Source organism: Melanerpes formicivorus, unplaced genomic scaffold (genome assembly GCF_026170545.1).
Source record: "Melanerpes formicivorus ecotype bairdi unplaced genomic scaffold, bMelFor1.0.p_v2 SCAF_13, whole genome shotgun sequence".
Lineage (NCBI taxonomy): Eukaryota > Metazoa > Chordata > Aves > Piciformes > Picidae > Melanerpes > Melanerpes formicivorus.
The window spans coordinates 20030938-20053455 of record NW_027142365.1 but is presented as its reverse complement, the minus strand read 5'-3'; the positions used below and the strand labels follow the sequence as shown (position 1 = coordinate 20053455).

The following is a 22518-nucleotide window of genomic DNA, read 5'->3' as shown; positions in this document are numbered from 1 at the left end:
AGACTAGAAGTGGGGAGATTGAGATTGGCTGTGAGGAAGAAGTTGTTCCCCATGAGGGTGGTGAGAGCCTGGCCCAGGTTGCCCAGGGAGGTGGTGGAAGCCTCCTGCCTGGAGGTGTTTGCAGCCAGGCTGGCTGTGGCTGTGAGCAACCTGCTGGAGTGTGAGGTGTCCCTGGCCATGGCAGGGGGTTGGGACTGGCTGAGCCTTAAGGTCCCTTCCAATTCTGTAATTTGTGTCTTGCTGCAAGCCCAAACTCCAAACACTAGCACAGAGTTAGAGGAGGCTCTTGGAAGGATAATGCATTGACAAATAACACTGTGGAGTGTTTTCTGTTTCCAGGCTTGCCTGTGGACCTCCAGGGAAGAGTAGGAGGTGTTGCAAGCTGCCTCCCAGAGCAATCTGTGTCCTTTCTGCCACACAGACATGCTGAAATTTCAAGAAGCTGCTAAGCCTGTGGCTGCTGGCAGGCTGCATTCTGCCTGCTCAGGAGCTGTGGTTGCAAGGAGATACAGCTTTGTGAGGAAGCTTGGCAGTGGAAGCTTTGGAAATGTCTATCTGGTTTCTGACAGAAGGGCAAAGCAAGGAGAGGAATTGTAAGTAATCCCTTCCCAGGCTGTAAGGGAAAATGCCTGGGCCATATTTCTTGCACTGCAGATGTCTTCTTCCTGTCTCATCTCTCAGTGTGGTGCTCCAGCACAGCCTAAGCTGCTCAGCCTTAGTGAGGACAAGATGGGAGCAGGCTTTCATAGGATCACAGACTGGGCTGGGTTGGAAGGGACCTCCAAAGCTCATCCAGTCCCACCCCCTCTGCACTCAGCAGGGACATCCCCAGCTAGATCAGGTTGCCCACAGCCCTGTCCAGCTTCACCTTGAATATCTCCAGGCATGGAGCCTCAACCACCTCCCTGGGCAACCTGTGCCAGTGTTCCACCACCCTCCTGCTGCAGAACTTGTTCCTCACATCCAATCTCAATCTGCTCTGCTCTAGTTTGAAGCCATTGCCCCTGGTCCTGTCCCTGCAGGCCTTTGCAAGCAGTCTCTCTGCAGCCTTCTTGCAGACCCCTTCAGGTATTGGCAGGCTGCTGTTAGGTCTCCCTGGAGCCTTCTCTTCTCCAGGCTGCACTCCCCCAGCTCCCTCAGCCTGTCTTTATGCTGACTCAGCATTCCAGCTGTACCTGGTTCAGTCTGTTTGTCTGGCCTGTTTATCTTTTGTCTGCCTGTGCTTTTATCTGAGGCTTTCCTCCTTTACTCATGCAGACAGAATGCAAAATCCCAGCCTCCCCTCCCCATGGTGCTGTGCACCTCTGGAGATCTTGATCCATCACCAGTGAATCCACACCCAGCTTAGCTCTCCCCACTCCCCTGCCTTGGAGAACTACTGCTGGGAGGTACACTCTGTGGAAAGGGCCCTCAGAGCTGAGGTCAATGTTGTCATTGTCCTGACAGGGAGCAGAGCAGAAGGGTGTGCTGGGTTTCATGGATTGGTTCTTCTTTTTACCAACATGGTTTATTAAGGGCTTAAAGTTAATCATTTGTGAGTTGTCCTTTCATAGCTCTGCCATAGTTCAGCTATGGTCAGTGATAGTCCAGCTATAGTCATTGACACTCCACCTATAGTCATTGACAGTTCAGCTATAGTCATTGACAGTCCAGCTATAGTCATTGACAGTTCAGCTATAGTCATTGACAGTCCAGCTATAGTCATTGACAGTTCAGCTATAGTCATTGACAGTCCAGCTATAGTCATTGACAGTTCAGCTATAGTCATTGACAGTTCAGCTATAGTCATTGACAGTCCAGCTATAGTCATTGACAGTTCAGCTATAGTCATTGACAGTCCAGCTATAGTCATTGACAGTTCAGCTATAGTCATTGACAGTCCACCTATAGTCATTGACAGTCCAGCTATAGTCATTGACAGTTCAGCTATAGTCATTGATAGTTCAGCTATAGTCAGTGACCGTTCAGCTATAGTCATTGATAGTTCAGCTATAGTCATTGACAGTTCAGCTATAGTCATTGACAGTTCAGCTATAGTCATTGACAGTTCAGCTATAGTCATTGACAGTTCAGCTATAGTCATTGACAGTCCAGCTATAGTCATTGACAGTTCAGCTATAGTCATTGACAGTCCAGCTATAGTCATTGACAGTTCAGCTATAGTCATTGACAGTCCACCTATAGTCATTGACAGTCCAGCTATAGTCATTGACAGTTCAGCTATAGTCATTGATAGTTCAGCTATAGTCAGTGACCGTTCAGCTATAGTCATTGATAGTTCAGCTATAGTCATTGACAGTTCAGCTATAGTCATTGACAGTTCAGCTATAGTCATTGACAGTTCAGCTATAGTCATTGACAGTTCAGCTATAGTCATTGATAGTCCAGCTATAGTCATTGATAGTCCAGCTATAGTCATTGACAGTTCAGCTATAGTCATTGACAGTCCAGCTATAGTCATTGACAGTTCAGCTATAGTCATTGATAGTTCAGCTATAGTCATTGATAGTCCAGCTATAGTCATTGACAGTTCAGCTATAGTCATTGACAGTTCAGCTATAGTCAGTGACAGTCCAGCTATAGTCAGTGACAGTCCAGCTATAGTCATTGATAGTTCAGCTATAGTCATTGATAGTCCAGCTATAGTCATTGACAGTTCAGCTATAGCCATTGACAGTTCAGCTATAGTCATTGACAGTCCAGCTATAGTCATTGATAGTCCAGCTATAGTCATTGACAGTTCAGCTATAGTCAGTGACAGTTCAGCTATAGTCATTGATAGTTCAGCTATAGTCATTGACAGTTCAGCTATAGTCATTGACAGTTCAGCTATAGTCATTGATAGTTCAGCTATAGTCATTGACAGTTCAGCTATAGTCAGTGACAGTTCAGCTATAGTCATTGACAGTTCAGCTATAGTTTTGATAGTTCAGCTATAGTCATTGATAGTTCAGCTATAGTCATTGACAGTCCAGCTATAGTCATTGACAGTTCAGCTATAGTCATTGATAGTTCAGCTATAGTCATTGACAGTTCAGCTATAGTCATTGATAGTTCAGTTATAGTTATTGATAGTTCAGCTATAGTCAGTGACAGTCCAGCTATAGTCATTGACAGTTCAGCTATAGTCATTGATAGTCCAGCTATAGTCATTGGTAGATCAGCTATAGTCATTGACAGTCCAGCTATAGTCATTGACAGTTCAGCTATAGTCATTGATAGTCCAGCTATAGTCATTGGTAGTTCAGCTATAGTCATTGACAGTCCAGCTATAGTCATTGACAGTTCAGCTATAGTCATTGATAGTTCAGCTATAGTCATTGACAGTTCAGCTATAGTCATTGATAGTTCAGTTATAGTTATTGATAGTTCAGCTATAGTCAGTGACAGTTCAGCTATAGTCATTGGTAGTTCAGCTATAGTCATTGACAGTCCAGCTATAGTCATTGACAGTTCAGCTATAGTCATTGATAGTTCAGCTATAGTCATTGACAGTTCAGCTATAGTCAGTGACAGTTCAGCTATAGTCATTGACAGTTCAGCTATAGTCATTGACAGTTCAGCTATAGTTTTGATAGTTCAGCTATAGTCATTGATAGTTCAGCTATAGTCATTGATAGATCAGCTATAGTCATTGATAATTCAGCTATAGCCATTGACAGTTCAGCTATAGTCATTGACAGTCCAGCTATAGTCATTGACAGTTCAGCTATAGTCATTGATAGTTCAGCTATAGTCATTGACAGTTCAGCTATAGTCAGTGACAGTTCAGCTATAGTCATTGACAGTTCAGCTATAGTCATTGATAGTTCAGCTATAGTCATTGATAGTTCAGCTATAGTCATTGATAGATCAGCTATAGTCATTGATAATTCAGCTATAGCCATTGACAGTTCAGCTATAGTCAGTGACAGTCCAGCTATAGTCATTGATAGTTCAGTTATAGTTATTGATAGTTCAGCTATAGTCATTGACAGTTCAGCTATAGTCATTGATAGTCCAGCTATAGTCATTGACAGTTCAGCTATAGTCATTGATAGTTCAGCTATAGTCATTGACAGTCCAGCTATAGTCATTGACAGTTCAGCTATAGTCATTGATAGTTCAGCTATAGTCATTGACAGTTCAGCTATAGTCAGTGACAGTTCAGCTATAGTCATTGACAGTTCAGCTATAGTCATTGATAGTTCAGCTATAGTCATTGATAGTTCAGCTATAGTCATTGATAGATCAGCTATAGTCATTGATAATTCAGCTATAGCCATTGACAGTTCAGCTATAGTCAGTGACAGTCCAGCTATAGTCATTGATAGTTCAGTTATAGTTATTGATAGTTCAGCTATAGTCATTGACAGTTCAACTACAGTCATTGATAGTCCAGCTATAGTCATTGATAGTCCAGCTATAGTCAGTGACAGTCCAGCTATAGTCATTGATAGTTCAGTTACAGTTATTGATAGTTCAGCTATAGTCATTGACAGTTCAAGTACGGTCATTGATAGTTCAGCTATAGTCATTGATAGTCCAGCTATAGTCATTGATAGTTCAGCTATAGTCAGTGACAGTCCAGCTATAGTTATTGATAGGCCAGCTATAGTCATTGACAGTTCAGCTATAGTCATTGACAGTTCAGCTATAGTCATTGATAGTTCAGCTATAGTCATTGACAGTCCAGCTATAGTCATTGACAGTTCAGCTATAGCCATTGACAGTTCAGCTATAGTCAGTGACAGTCCAGCTATAGTCATTGACAGTTCAACTATAGTCATTGATAGTCCAGCTATAGTCATTGATAGTTCAGCTATAGTCATTGACAGTCCAGCTATAGTCATTGACAGTCCAGCTATAGTCATTGATAGTCCAGCTATAGCCATTGACAGTTCAGCTATAGCCATTGACAGTTCAGCTATAGTCATTGACAGTTCAGCTATAGTCAGTGACAGTCCAGCTATAGTCATTGACAGTTCAACTATAGTCATTGATAGTCCAGCTATAGTCATTGATAGTTCAGCTATAGTCATTGATAGTCCAGCTATAGTCATTGATAGTTCAGCTATAGTCATTGACAGTCCAGCTATAGTCATTGACAGTTCAGCTATAGTCATTGACAGTCCAGCTATAGTCATTGACAGTTCAGCTATAGTCATTGATAGTTCAGCTATAGTCATTGATAGTTCAGCTATAGTCATTGACAGTCCAGCTATAGTCATTGACAGTTCAGCTATAGTCATTGATAGTTCAGCTATAGTCATTGATAGTTCAGCTATAGTCATTGACAGTTCAGCTATAGTCAGTGACAGTCCAGCTATAGTCAGTGACCGTTCAGCTATAGTCATTGACAGTTCAGCTATAGTCATTGATAGTTCAGCTATAGTCAGTGACAGTCCAGCTATAGTCAGTGACCGTTCAGCTATAGTCATTGATAGTTCAGCTATAGTCATTGACAGTTCAGCTATAGTCAGTGAAAGTCCAGCTGGAGTTATTGACAGTTCAGGTATGATGTGTGCCTCATCCAGGCTCTTCCTAAACACCTCCAGGGATGGGGACTCCACCACCTCCCCAGGCAGCACATTCCAATGGCCAATCTCTCTTGCTGGGAAGAATTCCTTCCTAACATCCAGCCTGAACCTCCCCTGGCACAGCTTGAGACTGTGTCCTCTTGTTCTGGTTCTGGCTGCCTGGGAGAAGAGACCAACCCCCACCTGGCTACAACCTCCCTTCAGGGAGTTGGAGAGAGCAAGAAGGTCTCCCCTGAGCCTCCTCTTCTCCAGGCTAAGCAACCCCAGCTCCCTCAGCCTCTCCTCACAGGGCTGTGCTCCAGACCCCTCCCCAGCCTCCTTGCCCTTCCCTGGACACTCTCCATGAGCCAGATGTTTGTGCAGTGCAGAGGGCACTGAGCCAAGCCTTGTGCCATGAGTTTCTGCAGGAGACTGCTGGGGAAGGCAGTGTGAAAGGCTGTACCAAAGCCCAGGCAGGCAATGCCCATGGCCCTTCCCTCAGCTGCTGGGCACCTCCTGGCCTCCCCTTGCCAAATGACCTAATGCAGGTTTGGTTTTGCAGCTTAAGAAACGAGGGTGAGAGGCTTCATATTTGATATTTTTCTGGGTTTATTGAGACAAAGCTTTCTCTTTTTTCCTCTAGAAAGGTTCTGAAGGAAATCTCTGTTGGAGGCCTGAAGCCTAATGAAACCGTTGAAGCCAACCTGGAAGCAGAGCTGCTCTCCAGGTTGGAGCATCCTGCCATCCTGAAGTTCCACACCAGCTTCTTGGAGCGAGACAGCTTCTGCATCGTCACTGAGTACTGTGAGGTGAGGCCTGGCAGCTTCCTCTGGCAGTAGAGGTGCATGGCAGCAGGCTTGTCAAGATCTCTTCCAACCTGGTCTGGTCCATTCCAATCCATTCCATTCCATTCCATTCCACTCCACTCCACTCCACTCCACTCCACTCCACTCCACTCCACTCCACTCCACTCCACTCCACTCCACTCCACTCCACTCTACTCTGCTCTATTCTAGCTGAGGATGTCCCTGCTGACTGCAGGGAGTGTTGGACTGGACGTGCTCTGCAGGTCCCTTCTGACCTGGACCATCCTATGATTCCCTGTGCAGCCAGAGACCTCCTGCTCAGCTGTGTGTGCTTCTGGTGCTGGGGGGCTTCAGAGTTCTTGTGCAAGTGTTCCTTTTGCAGCCAGCATGGTAGGGAGCTTGAAGGTCTGAGAAAGTGGAGGGAGTGCTGTGCTGTGCTGTGCTGAAGGAGAAGGGATTGAGAGACACTGCCCTGAAATGTACAGACCTGTTGTGATGTTTTCCAGGGTGGAGATCTGGACTCTAAAATTCAAGAGTACAAAGAATCTGGGAAGATGTTCACTCAGAAGCAGATCCTGGACTGGTTTATACAGTTGTTACTTGGAGTCAGCTACATGCATGAAAGGTACAGACACTGTGGGAGCCTTGTCTGGGGAGGGGGCTGAGCAGGCTCAGCCCTGCCCAGGGGTGTGTTGTATACCTAAGGTGTAACTAATCAGCTACCCTGCAAGCACCTTCTCTACTCCGTCTCCCAGCAGGGCAGTGGTAGATGTCCTTCAGTGCTAGGCACAGTCAGGTCAGGTTTCAAGAATCTGAGACAAAGCTGTTTGTCCCCAGCTGGTGGTGGGAAAGGGAGGCTGCAAAAGCCAGCTCTGCTTTTCCTTTTCCCTTACTGCTCCTCTTTGCTAAGTTCTTCTTACCTTCCACACTAACACTGGAGAAATGTGAACTCCTGGCCTCCTAGTCCACATACCAGGCAGATGGCACCAAGCTGAGTGGTGCTGCTGATGTGCCAGAGGGACAGGATGGCATCCAGAGGGACCTGGACAGGCTGCAGAGGTGAACCCAGCTGAACCTCACAAGGTTCAACAAGAGCAAGGGCAGAGTCCTGCACCTGGGCCAGAACAATCCTCACTGTCAATACAGACTGGGGGAGGAGTGATAGAAAGCAGGCCTGGGGAGAAGGGCTTGGGGGTGCTGGTGGGGGAGAAGCTGGACAGGAGCAGGCAGTGTGAGACTGCAGCACAGGAGGCCAAGGGCAGCCTGGGCTGCATCCAAAGCAGTGTGGCCAGAGATGGAGAGAGAGGATCCTGCCCCTCTGCTCTGCTCTGGGGAGACCTCACCTGCAGGGCTGGGGCCAGCTCTGGGCCCTTTAGCACAGGAAGGACCTGGACCTGAAGGAGCAGAGGAGGCTACAGGAAGACCTAAGAGCAGCCTGCCAGTACCTGAAAGGGCTACAAGAAGGCTGCAGAGAGACTGTTTGCAAAGGCCTGCAGGGACAGGAGCAGGGGCAATGGCTTCAGACTGGAGCAGAGCAGATTGAGATTGGATGTGAGGAACAAGTTCTGCAGCAGGAGGGTGGTGGAACACTGGCACAGGTTGCCCAGGGAGGTGGTTGGGGCTCCATCCCTGGAGATATTCAAGGTGAGGCTGGAGAGGGCTCTGGGCAACCTGATCTAGCTGGGGATGTCCCTGCTGAGTGCAGAGGGGTTGGACTGGATGAGCTTTGGGGCTCCCTTCAAAATAAACCCTGTAAATTGTGTATATATACCCTGCATCCCCTAAAACTGCTTGTAAATATAGCATTTCCTTTGCTCCTCCAGCTGGCTAGCTGTGGTCAATTTTTTCCCCTCTCTTTGTGGGGGGAGAAGGCTGGGCCTTCCTCCCAAACCCACAACACCAACCAACTAAATTCTCAAGCTGGGATCACACAGAACCACACAGGGCCAGGCTGGAAGGGCCCCCAGGGCTCACCTGCTCCAACCTGTCCAGGTGATGCTGCAGTTGCAGGGAGCTGCCCCAGCCCCCTGGCAAGCTGAGTCTTACACTGCCCAGGGTAGGGGACTGCACTGCTGCCCTGGGGAGATGATTCCAGTCCCTGACTGTGCTCATGGGGAACCATTTCCTCCTGCAGTCCAAAGGGAATCTCCCCAGCAGTACCTTGTCCCCACCAGCCCTTGTCTGCTCCAGGGCACTCCTTGTACCAGGGGAGTCTCCATGCTCCTGGCAGCCACCCTTTATGTCCTGTATCCGTGGCAATAAGGTCTCCCCTCAGCCTGCTCTGCTGAAGGCTGAACAACCTCAGCCCCCAGCCTTTCCTCCAGGGCAGGGCTGCCACCCCTAAATCCCTGTGTGCATTCCTGTTATCCAGGCTGCTGTGGCTCTCCTCCTGCTCCTGGATGTCTGTGGATGCAGCTCTGTGTTCCCATGAAGCTCTTTACTGCTGCCATCTGTGTGATGTCTCTCACAGGGTTAGACCCCAGGTGTGCTGGGCTGGCCTTCCTCACAAGGCATGGAGTTAAATACTTGGCATACTTGATAGGTGTCCACAAGTGTCACACATGTCCCACAAGTGCTTCAGGTCAGCTGAGGCTGAATTTCCTTTCTGTATTCCAGGAGGATTCTTCACAGGGATCTGAAAGCCAAGAACATATTCATTAAAAACAATCTTCTGAAGATTGGTGAGACTGGAGAGCTCTGGGGGCCTTAGTGCATGGGGACTGACCAGGAGCCAGCAATGTGCCCTGCTGGCCAACAAGGCCAAGGGCATCCTGGGGGGCATTAGAAGGGCTGTGGGCAGTAGGTCAGAGAGGTTCTCCTGCTCCTCTACTCTGCCCTGCTGAGGCCACAGCTGGAATATTGTGTCCAGTTCTGGGCCCCTCAGCTCAAGAAGGACCTCAGGGAACTGCTTGAGAGAGTCCAGCACAGAGCCACAGAGCTGCTGCAGGCAGTGGAAGATCTTCCTCATGAGGAGAGCCTGAGGGAGCTGAGGGCTCTTAGGCTTGGAGAGGAGGAGCCTGAGGGTGAGCTCCTTGCTGTTGCTCAAGATGTGCAGGGGGAGTGCCCAGAGGCTGGAGCCAGGCTCTGCTGGGTGCTGCCCAATGCCAGCAAAAGGGGCAGTGGTGGAAGCTGAGGCAGAGGAAGTGCCATGGAAACAGGAGAAAGTTTTTCCCTTTGAGGGTTCTAGAGCCCTGGAGCAGGCTACCCAGGGGGGTTGTGGAGTCTCCTTCTCTGGAGATATTCAACACTTGCCTGGCTGTGTTCCTGTCTCACCTGCTCTAGGTGCTCCTGCTCTGGCAGGGGGCTTGGACTGGACAAGCTTTTAAGGTCCCTTCAAGGCCCTAACATTCTGTGAGTCTGTCATAAGTGTCAGCATGAGAGAACAATCCTCACTGACAGGAGGCTGCTGGAGGCTTGGATGAAGCCATATCTGATGCAGCATTTGGAGTTGAGCCCTGAGCCCTGGAGGGGCAGTGAAATCTGCAGACCTGAGGCTGCTTCAGCTTGCCTGGACCTGCACCTGAGTAGAGTCATAGAACTTTGCAGTTGGCCTTGCTTTGAGCCAGGGCTTTGAGCCAGATGAGCTGTCCCTGGAGGTGTCCTGGCCCATGACAAGGAGGTTAGAACTAGATGATCCCTAAGATCCTTTCCAGCCCAAGCCTAAGAATCTTTGTAAGGCCTCTTCAATAGTTCTCTGGGGCCCTGGAGTGCTTTGGTGTTGAGCCACCAGCAGTGGCAGGTTGCTTTGGCTGTGGAGTCACTGTGCCATGCCTGGCAGGCACCACAAGGAGCTTGCAGGAGCAGATACAGATTTAGATCCATTGGTTTCTGCTGTCACCTTCAGGGGACTTTGGAGTTTCTTGTCTCTTGCTGGGGTCCTGTGACCTGGCAACCACATTCACTGGCACACCTTACTACATGAGTCCAGAAGCACTCAAGCACCAGGGCTACAACACAAAGTCTGACATCTGGTGAGTAGTCTCCATGCTCTTTCAGGTGGGTTTCTTTTCTAGGTCAGCATTTGAAGGTATTTGGGAGCTACTGTGTTATTTTAATGGCTCTCACACTACTCAGCACCACAGAATCACAGAATTGTCAGGGCTGGAAGGGACCTCAAGGCTCAGCCAGTCCCAACCCCCCTGCCATGGCCAGGGACACCTCACACCACAGCAGGTTGCTCACAGCAACATCCAGCCTGGCTGCAAACACCTCCAGGCAGGAGGCTTCCACCACCTCCCTGGGCAACCTGTGCCAGGCTCTCACCACCCTCATGGGGAACAACTTCTTCCTCAGGTCTAATCTAACTCTGTCCTCCTCTAGCTGGGATCCATTTTCCCCATCCCTATCACTACCTGAGTGCAGGCCCTTCAGTGCCATCCTGAATGCCTGTCTGTGCAGCCACCCCTCCAGCCGGGGCTGAGCTGCCGGGGCGGGGCTGCCGGAGTGGGGCTGCCGGGGTGGGGCTGCTGGGGTGGGGCTGCTGAGGTGGGGCTGCCGGGGTGGGGCTGCTGGGGTGGGGCTGCTGAGGTGGGGCTGCCGGGGTGGGGCTGCTGGGGTGGGGCTGCCAGGGCTGGGCTGCCGAGGCGGGGCTGCTCAGCTGGGGCTGCCAGGGCGGGGCTGCCGAGGCGGGGCTGCTGAGGCGGGGCTGCTGAGGCGGGGCTGCCGAGGCGGGGCTGCCGAGGCGGGGCTGCTGAGGCGGGGCTGCTGAGGCGGGGCTGCCGAGGCGGGGCTGCTCAGCCGGGGCTGCTGGGGTGCGGCTGCCAGGGCTGGGCTGCCGGGGTGGGGCTGCTCAGCCGGGGCTGCTGGGGCGAGGCTGCTCAGCCAGGGCTGCTGGGGTGGGGCTGCCGAGCCGGGGCGGGGCTGCCGAGCCGGGGCGGGGCTGCCGATCCGGGCTGCTCCCAGAGGTGAGGAGCACGCTCTGGTGGTTCTCCCCAGCACGCTGCCACCCTGCAGGCCGCTCCTCTTGTTCTGTGCTTCCAGGTCCCTGGGGTGCATTCTGTATGAGCTGTGCTGCCTGAGCCATGCCTTTACAGGACACAGCTTTCTGTCAGTGGTGTTGAAGATTGTGGAGGGGGCCACACCTTCTCTCCCTGCTCCATACCCCAGCCAGCTGAACACCCTGCTCTGCAGGTGGGTCACTGCCTTGGCTTTCCCTCCTGCAGCACCCTTGGAGGTTAATTAGGCAAACTGCTTAATGATGGCTTCTGGTTTCTAACGTTGCAGTATGCTGGACAAGAATCCTGCCCTCAGGCCAGCAGCTGCAGACATCCTCAGAATGCCTTACATTGAGGAGCAGCTCAAGGTGGGTAAGAAGCAGCAGCAGCTGTGGGCAGCTTGCAAAAGCAGAATGGAAGCAGAGCAAATGTGGTGAGGAACAGGAGGGCTGGGCAGCAGTTCTTGGGAGCCTTAATGCAGGGGGCTCCAGAGCTGGCTTACAGATAGGCCTGAAATATCCTGGCAGTGAGAAGGGAAGCCCTTGTCCCTTGACATGCTGAATGCATCCTCCCATTTGCAATGCTGTGAGCAATGAAGAGAATCCTGGGCTGGAGAGGACCTCAAGGATCTTCTGGGCCAGCTTAAGCATGGTTTAGGCAAGCTGGCCCAGCACCCTGTCCAGCTGAGTCTTGGAAGTGTGCAGTGTTGGGCACTCCAGCACTGCCCTGGGTGGATTCTTCCAGTGGCTGATGGAACTCATGGTGAGAATTGGTATGGCCAGCTGGGATCTCCCCAGCCGTAACTTGTGCATGCCTCCTGACTCCTGGTACAAAGGGAGCCTCCATCTGCTTGATAGTCACAGGATCACAGGATGTCAGGGGTTGGAAGGGACCTCTGGAGAGCTTCCAGTCCAACCCCTTGCCAGAGCAGGAGCAGAGAATCCAGCACAGGTCACACAGGAACACATCCAGGCAGGGATGGAAAGGCTCCAGAGAAGGAGACTCCACAACCTCTCTGGGCAGCCTGCTCCAGGCCTCTGGGACCCTCACAGTCAAGAAGTTCCTCCTCATGGTGAGCTGGAACCACTGAGGGGCTGGAGCCTGTGCAGAGCAGGGCAGGCAGGCTGGAGAAGGGCCTGGAGCCCCTGGGCTAGAGGAGGGGCTGAGGGAGCTGGGGGTGTTGAGGCTGGAGAAGAGGAGGCTGAGGGAGAGCTCCTTGCTCTCTGCAGCTCCCTGCAGGGAGGTTGCAGTGAGGAGGGGACAGCCTCTGCTCCTGGGTGTCAAGGGCCAGGAGCAGAGGCAATGGTTGCAAGCTGCCCCAGGGGAGGTTCAGGCTGGATGCTAGGAAATCTTTCTTGCCTGGAAGGGTTCTGAGGCCTTGGAATGTTGTGGCCAGGGCAGTGCTGGAGTCCCCATCCCTGGAGGTGTTGAAGCAGTGTGTGGAGCTGGTGCTTAGGGCCATGGTTTGGTGCTGAGCCTGCAGTGCTGGGTGGAGGTTGGCCTGGCTGAGCCTGGAGGTCTCCTCCAGGCAGATGTGTTCTGTGAGGCTTCTCAGGCAGTTTGTGCACTAGGGCACTGGGTGCTACCTGAGCAGTCTGGATTGCTCTAACCTCAGCTGTGTTGCATTTCCTTGTGGGCCATACAGTGCAAGTTCACAGACCTGGCTGTGCAAGACAAGGCACTTGGCTGGAAGAAAGGAGCTGCTCCCATTTCTGCTGCTGTGTAAGTGGCCTTAAATGTTTGCTGGGCAGCAATGCAGGGGGGGACTGAGTGGGACAGAGCATTTGCAGGGCAATCATTTGTATGCTGTAACTGCCAGTGGCACAGGTGCAGTGTGTGCAGATGCTGGTTCAGCACCAATGGGTATGGCTTTTGTCTTGGTGTTAGGAGGGTTCAGATCTTCAGCTTAGTTGTGTCATGGTCAGTTGTAGTGCTGCTGGGTGGATACCTACTAAGGGAGCTGGACAGGCTGCAGAGCTGGGCCCAGGACAGCCTCAGGAGCTTCAACAAGACCAAGGGCAAGGTCCTGCAGCTGGCTCAGGGCAACCCCAGGCACCAATACAGGCTGGGCAGGGACTGGCTGGAGACCAGCCCTGAAGAAAAGGCCTTGGGGGTGCTGGGGGAGGAGAAGCTCAGCAGGAGCCAGCAGTGAGCACTTGCAGCCCAGAGAGCCAAGCAGAGCCTGGGCTGCAGCAAGAGAAGTGTGGCCAGCAGGCCAAGGGAGGGGATTCTGCCCCTCTGCTCCACTCTGCTGAGACCACAGCTGGAGCTCTGGGGCCAGTTCTGGAGCCTCTGTGCCAGGCAGGATCTGGAGGTGCTGGAAGGTGTCCAGAGAAGGGCCACGAGGATGAGCAGAGGGCTGGAGCTGCTCTGCTGTGGAGACAGACTGAGAGAGTTGGGGTTGTGCAGGCTGGAGAGGAGAAGGCTCCCAGGAGACCTTCTGGTGGCCTTCCAGGATCTGCAGGGGGCTCCAAGAAAGCTGGGGAGGGACTTTTGAGGGTGTCAGGGAGGGATAGGACTGGGGGGGATGGAGCAAAACTAGAAGTGGGGAGACTGAGATTGGCTGTGAGGAAGAAGTTGTTCCCCAGGAGGGTGGTGAGAGCCTGGCACAGGCTGCCCAGGGAGGTGGTGGAAGCCTCCTGCCTGGAGGTGTTTGCAGCCAGGCTGGATGTGGCTGTGAGCAACCTGCTGTAGTGTGAGGTGTCCCTGGCCATGGCAGGGGGGTTGGCACTGTCTGAGCCTTGAGGTCCCCTCCAGCCCTGCCAGCTCTGTGATTTGGATGGGTTGTTTGATTTGGTGTTGAAGCAGTGACACTGCACGTGGAGAACTAGAAAGTCACAGCACTGTAAGGGACTAAACAGACCTCAGTCTGGAGAGCAAAATGCCTCTTTCAGCTTGATGCTCCAGCCCTCTGCTCCTCCTTCTGGCCCTTCTCTGGACACCTTCCAGAACCTCCAGATCCTTCCTGGAACAGAGGCTCCAGAAGTGGACCCAGAGCTCCAGCTGTGGTCTCAGCAGAGTGGAGCAGAGGGGCAGAATCCCCTCCCTGGAGGTGAAATGCTCTCTACATTGTCCTCTGAGGATGGGTTTGCAATCTGTTGCACTGCAGGCAGAGGAAGGTTCACCTGCAGACGCTGCAGGAGCTCTCTGAAGTGCAGAAGATGACCCCACGGGAGAGAATTAGGCTGAGGAAGGTCAATGCTGCAGATGAGAAGGCAAAGAAGCTGAAGTAAGCTGAGCACCACGTGGCCTTTGTGCCCTGACCAGGGAGCTGCCCCCAGCAGCAGGAGTGAGGGAGCTGAAACTGGCAGAGTAAAAAGACAAATACCACAGGACCAGGCTGGAAGGGCCCCCAGGGCTCACCTGCTCCAACCTGTCCAGGTGGTGCTGCAGTTGCAGGGAGCTGCCCCAGCCCCCTGGCAAGCTGAGTCTTACACTGCCCAGGGTAGGGGACTGCACTGCTGCCCTGGGGAGATGATTCCAGTCCCTGACTGTGCTCATGGGGAACCATTTCCTCCTGCAGTCCAAAGGGAATCTCCCCAGCAGTCCCTTGTCCCCACCAGCCCTTGTCTGCTCCAGGGCACTCCTTGTACCAGGGGAGTCTCCATGCTCCTGGCAGCCACCCTTTATGTCCTGTATCCATGGCAATAAGGTCTCCCCTCAGCCTGCTCTGCTGAAGGCTGAGCAAGCCCAGCCCTCAGCCTTTCCTCCCAGGGCAGGGCTGCCAGGCCTCTGATGTCTTCAGCTCCTGAGCAGAGCAGGGCTGTGGGGTGAATGCCAGCACAGTGGTTGTTCATCTAGAGCAGCAGTCAGAGCACCAGCCCCCAAACTGGTTGTCCACATCTCCCCTGTGTGCTCTGCCTGACCTCACACCCTAAGCAGGAGTGTGCTGTATCTGCAGGCAGCTGACAGAAGAGAAATACCAAGAAAAGATCAAAAGAAAGCAGGAGCTGAGGACCCAGAGCTGCCAGCAGCCTAGCCCAGGAGCCCTGCAGGTGAGAAGAGGCTGCTGTCACCAAGGCCTCCTTGCTAGGCTTCTCCTGTCCCAGCCTGCTTGCTTCAGTGCCAGAGGGGCAGTCCTGCTCTGGAGGCACCTTGAGCACTGGCACAGGTTGCCCAGGGAGGTGGTTGAGCCTCCTTCTCTGCAGATGTGCAAGGTGAGGCTGGAGAGGGCTCTGGGCAACCTGATCCAGTGGAGGATGTCCCTGCTGAGTGCAGAGGTTGGACTGGATGAGCTCTGGAGGTCCCTTCCAGCCCAGCCCAGTCTGTGACTCTATGAAGTCTGGACTGCTAAGCTTAGCCTGTGGGTGTGTGCTGGGGACAGTCAGCTGCCCAGAGAAGTTCAACAAACTCTGTTCAGCACAGGATTGGCTTTGACTGAGTAACTCTTACCCCACACCTGCCCTCTGAAATGCATGTGCTGCCAGGCTGTGCAACATCAGCCTTCAGAGGACATTCACTGTCAAGGGAAGTTTGTTGTAGTCCTTCCTGACTTCAGAGAATCCCAGAGCTGTCAGGGCTGGAAGGGACCTCAAGGCTCAGCTAGTTCCAACCCCCTGCCATGGCCAGGGACACCTCACACCACAGCAGGTTGCTCACAGCCACATCCAGCCTGGCTGCAAACACCTCCAGCCAGGAGGCTTCCACCACCTCCCTGGGCAGCCTGTGCCAGGCTCTCACCACCCTCCTGGGGAACAACTTCTTCCTCACAGCCAATCTCAATCTCCCCACTTCTAGTTTTGCTCCATCCCCCCAGTCCTATTCCTCCCTGACACCCTCAAAAGTCCCTCCCCAGCTGTCTTGGAGCCCCCTGCAGATCCTGGAAGGCCACTAGAAGGTCTCCTGGGAGCCTTCTCCTCTCCAGCCTGCACAACCCCAACTGTCTCAGCCTGTCCTCACAGGAGAGGAGCTCCAGCCCTCTGCTCACCCTGGTGGGCCTGGCATGGCTATGGTCATTCTTTCAGCTGGATCAGTTCAGAATATCACCATTCCAGCACCTGTTTAGATTGACTCCCAGCCTAAGCTGTCCTTTGCTTGGAAGCTGTAAGAGAAGACAGGGCTGCTCAGTTCCAGCTCTGTGCAGTGGCAATAGAGAGAGTGTGGCAGCTTGGGAGCAGTCATAGAATCATGGAATCAATAAGGTTGGAAAAGACCTCAGAGGTCATCCAGTCCAACCTCTCACCCAAGACCTCCTGACTAAACCATGGCTCCAAGTGCCACATCCAATCTCCTCCTGAACACCTCCAGGGATGGGGACTCCACCACCTCCCTGGGCAGCACATCCCAAGGGTCAATTTCTCTTGCTGGGAAGAACTTTCTCCTCACCTTCAGCCTAAACCTCCCCTGGCACAGCTTGAGACTGTGTCCTCTTGTTCTGGGGCTGGCTGCCTGGGAGAAGAGACCAACCCCCACCTGGCTACAACCTCCCTTAAGGTAGTTGCAGAGAGCAAGAAGGTCTCCCCTGAGCCTCCCCTTCTCCAGGCTAAGCAACCCCAGCTCCCTCAGCCTCTCCTCATAGTGCAAGCAGCACAGAAGCCATCAGAGTTCTCAGACTCACAGAGTGTCAGGGGCTGGAAGGGACCTCCAGAGCTCACCCACTCCAACCCCCTGCCAGAGCAGGAGCACCCAGGGCAGCTCACACAGGAACACAGCCAGGTGAGTTTTGAATATCTCCAGAGAAGGAGACTCCACAACCCCCCTGGGCAGCCTGCTCCAGGCCTCTGTCACCCTCACAGTGACAGAATTCTCCCTCCTGTTTCCATGGCACTTCCTCTGCCTCAGCTTCCACCACTGCCCCTTGTGCTGGCATTGGGCAGCACCCAGCAGAGCCTGGCTCCAGCCTCTGGGCACTCCCCCTGCACATCTTGAGCAGCAGCAAGGAGCTCACCCTCAGGCTCCTCCAGCCTGAAGAGATCCTTCTCCCTCAGTGCTTTGGCTTCTACCTTTTCTCTCATGTGCTCTCCAGGTCCTGGTTCCCACTGTTTCTGTAGAGAAGAGCTCAGTGGCCACTGACTGCTCATGGCTGAGGCAGTACTGATCCTTTACACACAAAACCAGGAGAGCCTCTGGTGGTGCTTGCCCACAAGCCCAGCAGTTGTGTAGGTCAGGGTACCCCCTGCCCTGTGATCCTGCTGATAGCTCTCCCTCTGCCTGTCTCTCCACCCTGCTTTGTGTGACTCAGGGACCTGAGGAGCAGAGTTCAGCAGCCCTGCCTGATTCCCAGCCAGCCCTTGCCTGTGGCTCCGTGTCCAGAGGATGTGGTGAGGCAGGTGGAGATGAGCCAGCTCAGCTCTGCATGGCTGACCCCACACACCATGGTAAGGACTCAGCAGCTGAGGCAGAAAAGAAACTTCCTGCTGGGAAGAGACAGAGGTTTGGGTTTTGGCCTCTGAAGTGTGTGCCTGGCCGATGGAACCTTCCATTGTAGCTTAGCTTTGCTATTCAGCACAGGAAACCAAACTGGGGCTCAGCTGCAGCTCACAGCAGCTGGGTTCAGTTCAGTGCTGACCCTGCTTTGACTGCATCACAGTCACAGAGCTGGCAGGGCTGGAAGGGACCTCAAGGCTCAGCCAGTTCCAACCCCCTGCCATGGGCAGGGACACCTCACACTACAGCAGGTTGCTCACAGCCACATCCAGCCTGGCTGCAAACACCTCCAGGCAGGAGGCTTCCACCACCTCCCTGGGCAGCCTGTGCCAGGCTCTCACCACCCTCCTGGGCAACAACTTCCTCCTGACATCTGATCTCGATCTCCCCTGCTGTAGCTTGGTTGCCCTCCTCTGGCTGATGCCCTGCAGATCAGCATGGCTTAGGCTGTGGATTTCACCCCCAGATCAACACAGATCCTTTGGGATCATTGAGCTTTATATCATGAGGCTCTGGCCTCGAGCCAGAGACAGCTTGGACACTGCTGGTCTTGCTCTCACCCGTGACCAGTGTCACCTGAGAACCTCTGCCTTGGATTTCACTTCCTGGCTGCACTGATACTGGGTGCCAGGAAAGCCATTTTGTCTTCCTGAGGTCAGGCTCTTTGTCTGTCTGTGTGCTGTAAACTCATCATTGCCTTCAGAGATCCCTGAAGACCCAGAAACTGCAGAAGAGTATTACCAGGCTGAGTTTGACTCCTGCTCAGAGGGCAGTGAGGAGGAGGAGGAGGAGGCTGTGGAAGCCTCAGAGAGCTTCAGTAAGGCAGAGCAGCAGGTATGTGGCACCTGTGGGGAAGCTGTGCACACCTGCAGCTGCTTTGCCAGGGGAAAAGGAAGCTCCTGCCATGGCTTCTGGCTCCTGCCAGGACTGAAATGTGGGTGGTGTTGAGAGCATGTGCCAGCAGCATGGCTGAGTGATGTGTGCATGCAGAGGGACTTGTGTGGAGACACTGAGGTTCCCATCAGGGGTCCCACTGCCATGGATGCCTCCTGGGCAGAGTGGGAATCTCTCCTGTGTTGCCTAGGGGCAGATTAGGTTACAGCTCAAAGTGTACTGCAGGCATCAGATCCCACTTCCAGCTCCAGCTCCCAGGCACCCCCAGCTGCCACTTCTCCCTGCCTGGGTGAGACAGATGAGCAGCACAAGCAGCTGAGCCCAGGCAGCTGCCAGGCTTGACCTGCAAAGCTAAACTTCCCTTGGCACTGAAGACAAAACCTTCTTGGAAGGCTTAAAGTAGCTTTGCCAGGAGATAAGGCAAGAAAGTCCTGGAGGCTGCAGTGTGAGGAAGGCTGAAGATTATTGAATCACAGACTGGGCTGGGCTGGAAGGCACCTCCAGAGCTCACCCAGGCCAACCCCTCTGCACTCAGCAGGGACATCCCCAGCTAGATCAGGTTGCCCAGAGCCCTCTCCAGCCTCACCTTGAGTATCTCCAGCCATGGAGCCTCAACCACCTCCCTGGGCAGCCTGTGCCAGTGTTCCACCACCCTCCAGCCTCCTTTCTGGGACTTGCAGAGAGCAATGAGGTCTCCCTCAGCCTCCCCTTCTCCAGACTAACCACCCCCAGCCCCCTCAGCTGCTCCTCCCCAGCCCCTTCCCCAGTTCCATTGCCCTTCTCTGGCCCTGCTCCAGCCTCTCAGTGTCCTTCTTGGAGTGGGACCCAGTGCTCAGGCTGTGGCTGCCCAGTGCTGGGGAGGTTTCCTGCAGGCTGATCTCTGCCCACAGCCATGGGGACCCTCCTGGCCTGCTGGTGTTCCATGTGCTGGCTGGCTGTGGGGCTGTGCCAGCTGTGCTGGGGTCTGCATTTCCTCCTGTGCTGTTCTCCCCTCCCCTGCTGTTCTTTCTTCCTTTGGCCACAGGACAGTGACATTGAGGAAATTGTCAGGTGTTTGGAGAGTGTCCTGGACAGCAGCCTGCCAGGTAAGATGGCCTCTGGGTGTAAGAGCAGCAGTTGTGAGCAGCCTGCACTCAGCACAGTCCCAAACAGCTCCAGTTGGCAACAAAAAAAGAGAGAGAGCTTCTGGAAAATTCCTTCTGTAAGCTGCTGCAGAGAAGTGTCACTCACAGCCTCACAGAACACATCTGCCTGGAGGAGACCTCCAGGCTCACCCAGCCCAGCCTCCACCCAGCACTGCAGGCTCAGCACCAAACCATGGCCCTAAGCACCAGCTCCACACACTGCTTCAACACCTCCAGGGGTGGGGACTCCAGCACTGCCCTGGCCACAACATTCCAAGGCCTCAGAACCCTTCCAGGCAAGAAAGATTTCCTAGCATCCAGCCTGAACCTCCCCTGGGGCATGGGAGTGGTGGAGTCCCCATCCCTGCAGGTGTGGCCATGGCACTTTGGGACATGGCTAATGGCCATGGTGGTGCTGGGGGCTGGGTGGGCCTGGAGGGCTGTGCCAACCCAAACAGCTCTCTGATTCTCTGAAGCTTTACTTAGCTCAGCACAGTGAACACTGCAGTAGGATCTCTTTCTTTCTAATGAGAAAGAAATGAAAGAAGAATGCTGAAGGGAAGGGGAGAAATGGACCCAAATGAGGGTGAAGTGGCCAGTGCTGGGAAATCAGAGGAGAGGTTTTAGCCACCAGCTCTCAGTGAGGGACTGGGGATGACTTCCAGTGGGGGCAGCTGAGCAATCAAATAATGCAGAGAATCAGAGAATGTGAGAGGTTGGAAGGGGCTCCAGAGATCACCCAGCCCAAACCCCTGCCAGAGCAGGAGCACCCAGGGCAGGGCACACAGAACACATCCAGCTGGGGTTGGAAAGTCTCCAGAGCAGGAGACTCCACAACCTCTCTGGGCAGCCTGCTCCAGGCCTCCAGCAGCCTCACACCAAAGAAGTTTCTCCTCATGCTGAGATGAAACCTTCTCTGTTCCAGTTTGTCTCCTTTGTTCCTTGGCTTATTGCTGTGCACCACCCACAAGAGCTTGGCCACCTCCACCTAACCCCCAGCCCTCAGCTATTGATAGACATTGATCAGATCCCTCTCAGCCTTCTCTTCTCCAGACTAAACAGCCCCAGGGCTCTCAGTCTCTCTTCACAGGGGAGATGCTCAAGGCCCCTAAGCATCCTCCTGGCTCTCCCTTGGACTCTCTCCAGCAGGTCTCTGTCTCTCTGGAACTGGGCAGCCCAGCACTGGACACAGGATTGCAGCTGTGGGCTCAGCAGGGCAGAGCAGAGGGGCAGCAGAACCTCCCCAGCCCTGCTGGCCACACTTCTCTTGCTGCACCCCAGGATGCCATTGGCTCTCTTGGCCCCCAGGGCACATTGCTGTGCTGTGCACATTGCAGAACTCGCTGCCCAGCAGCACTCCAAGGTCTTTCTCCATGGAGCTGCTCTCCAGCAGGGCAGCCTCTAACCTGTCCTGGTGCCTGCTGTTGTTCCTGCCTAGATGCAGGACTCTGCTCTTGTCCTTATTGAGCTTCCTGAGGTTTGCCTGCAGCCAGCTCTCAGCCTGTCCAGCTCTGGTTGGATGGCAGCACAGCCTGAGGGCTGTCAGCCCCCACCCCCAGTTGTGTTTCAGCAGGAGCCTGCTGAGGGTGCACTCAATGCCCTCAGGCAGGTCGTCGATGGAGACACTGAGCAGGTATCCTGTGCAGTGCTGCTGAGGCTGCAGGAGGGCTCTGGCTGCTGGGAGGGAGGTGCCAGCTCCCACAACAAGTGAGGAACAGCAGAGGAGCACAGACATTGCCTGAGGAGATCTCTTCTTGTTGGGTGTCTGTGTGCCAGCACTTCCTCAGGGCTGTTCTTGCTGCTGTGATGGACTCCCCTGCACCCCACACCCAGGAGAGCTGCTCTGGGGCCCTGGAGCTCCAAACCTGCCTCTCCCTGCTTGTGCATTTAATAACCCAACCTGTGCTGAATTCCCCTGGCAGGGAACCAGCAGCAGCCCTCTGCTGCTGCCCGCCCCTGGCTCCTCAGCTGAGCTCAGGGGTGGAGGTGAGCAAGGCTGTGTCTCTGCATTGATTTGCAGGCTCAGGGACTGGCACCAGAGTGCCTCCAGGAGCACCCCCAGGCCCTGGAGCTTTCAACAGCACCATGGCTGAGACCAAGCTGAAGCACATGAGGGAGTAAGTAGCTGTCTGGTGTGTTCCCAGGGGCACTGGGAGGCTGCAGAGCACAGCCAAGGAGCCCGCTCGTTGTTTGCCCGCCCCTCTGTTTGCAGCTGCGCCGTTGGGAAGCTGGGAGCAGAAGCCTTCGAGGCTGTGTACAGCTGCCTCAAGCGAGCCAGGCAGCAGGGGGCCAGTGAGGAGGAGCTCAGAGGCCGGCTGGAGCAGCTGGGTGCCAGAGCAAGCGACTGCTTTGAAGTGGATCAGCTGCTCTACTTTGAGGAGCAGCTGCAGGCTGCAGGAGGATGCCTTCAGCTGTAGCAGGCAGAGCTGCAGTGGTGCTGGCAGTGGTGCTGAGCTGCCTTCCCCAGGTCAGCAGGCAGGGAAGGGAGCACAGCACACAAGCCTGGGGGCAGGCTCTGTTTTGAGAGCCCCAGCTGCAAGGTCCAGGTCACAGGGCCAGAGCTTTGTGACCTCCTGGCATCCACCATTAGCAGGCTCTGTGTAACCCCTCAGGGCAGAGGGAAAGCTCCTCTGGGCCCTGGGCAGGCATCAGGCCCAGCAAAGCTGCCTGCTGGGGCAGGGGTGCAGGATCAGACCCCTGCTGTGGGCTCCTGCACTGCCTGGCCCCTGTGGTGCCCTCCTCTGTGGCCTTGAGCAGTGCCCCCTGGCCACGCATGGCTGCTGCAGCCTCTCAGCCCCCAGGTGTGCACAGGGGCTTGGGCTCTGCCCCCCAGGATCAGCTGACAGGAGGAGAGGAAATGTGCTGAGGCTGTGCCAGGGGAGGGTTAGGTTGGAGA

General features: G+C 54.0%; 1 protein-coding gene across 1 annotated transcript; it reads left to right on the top strand.

The window, feature by feature from the left end:
- Nucleotides 1–423: 423 nt before the first annotated feature.
- On the top strand, nt 424–22039 carry NEK11 (NIMA related kinase 11). The gene is made up of 15 exons (XM_068146370.1): nt 424–593; nt 6142–6307; nt 6811–6929; nt 8921–8985; nt 10149–10275; nt 11285–11434; nt 11528–11606; nt 12884–12960; nt 14348–14467; nt 15140–15233; nt 17420–17555; nt 18308–18438; nt 19523–19583; nt 21643–21739; nt 21835–22039. The coding sequence occupies exons 1-15, from the start codon at nt 424–426 to the stop codon at nt 22037–22039; spliced, it is 1797 nt and encodes a 598-aa protein (XP_068002471.1).
- Nucleotides 22040–22518: the final 479 nt, after the last annotated feature.

Excerpts from the sequence above, each read along its gene's own strand:
- NEK11 (XM_068146370.1), top strand. The coding sequence starts at position 424 with ATGCTGAAATTTCAAGAAGCTGCTAAGCCTGTGGCTGCTGGCAGGCTG. Across the intron at positions 10,276-11,284 it reads AACACAAAGTCTGACATCTG|GTCCCTGGGGTGCATTCTGT; the intron begins GTGAGTAGTCTC and ends CTGTGCTTCCAG. Across the intron at positions 12,961-14,347 it reads GCTCCCATTTCTGCTGCTGT|GCAGAGGAAGGTTCACCTGC; the intron begins GTAAGTGGCCTT and ends GTTGCACTGCAG.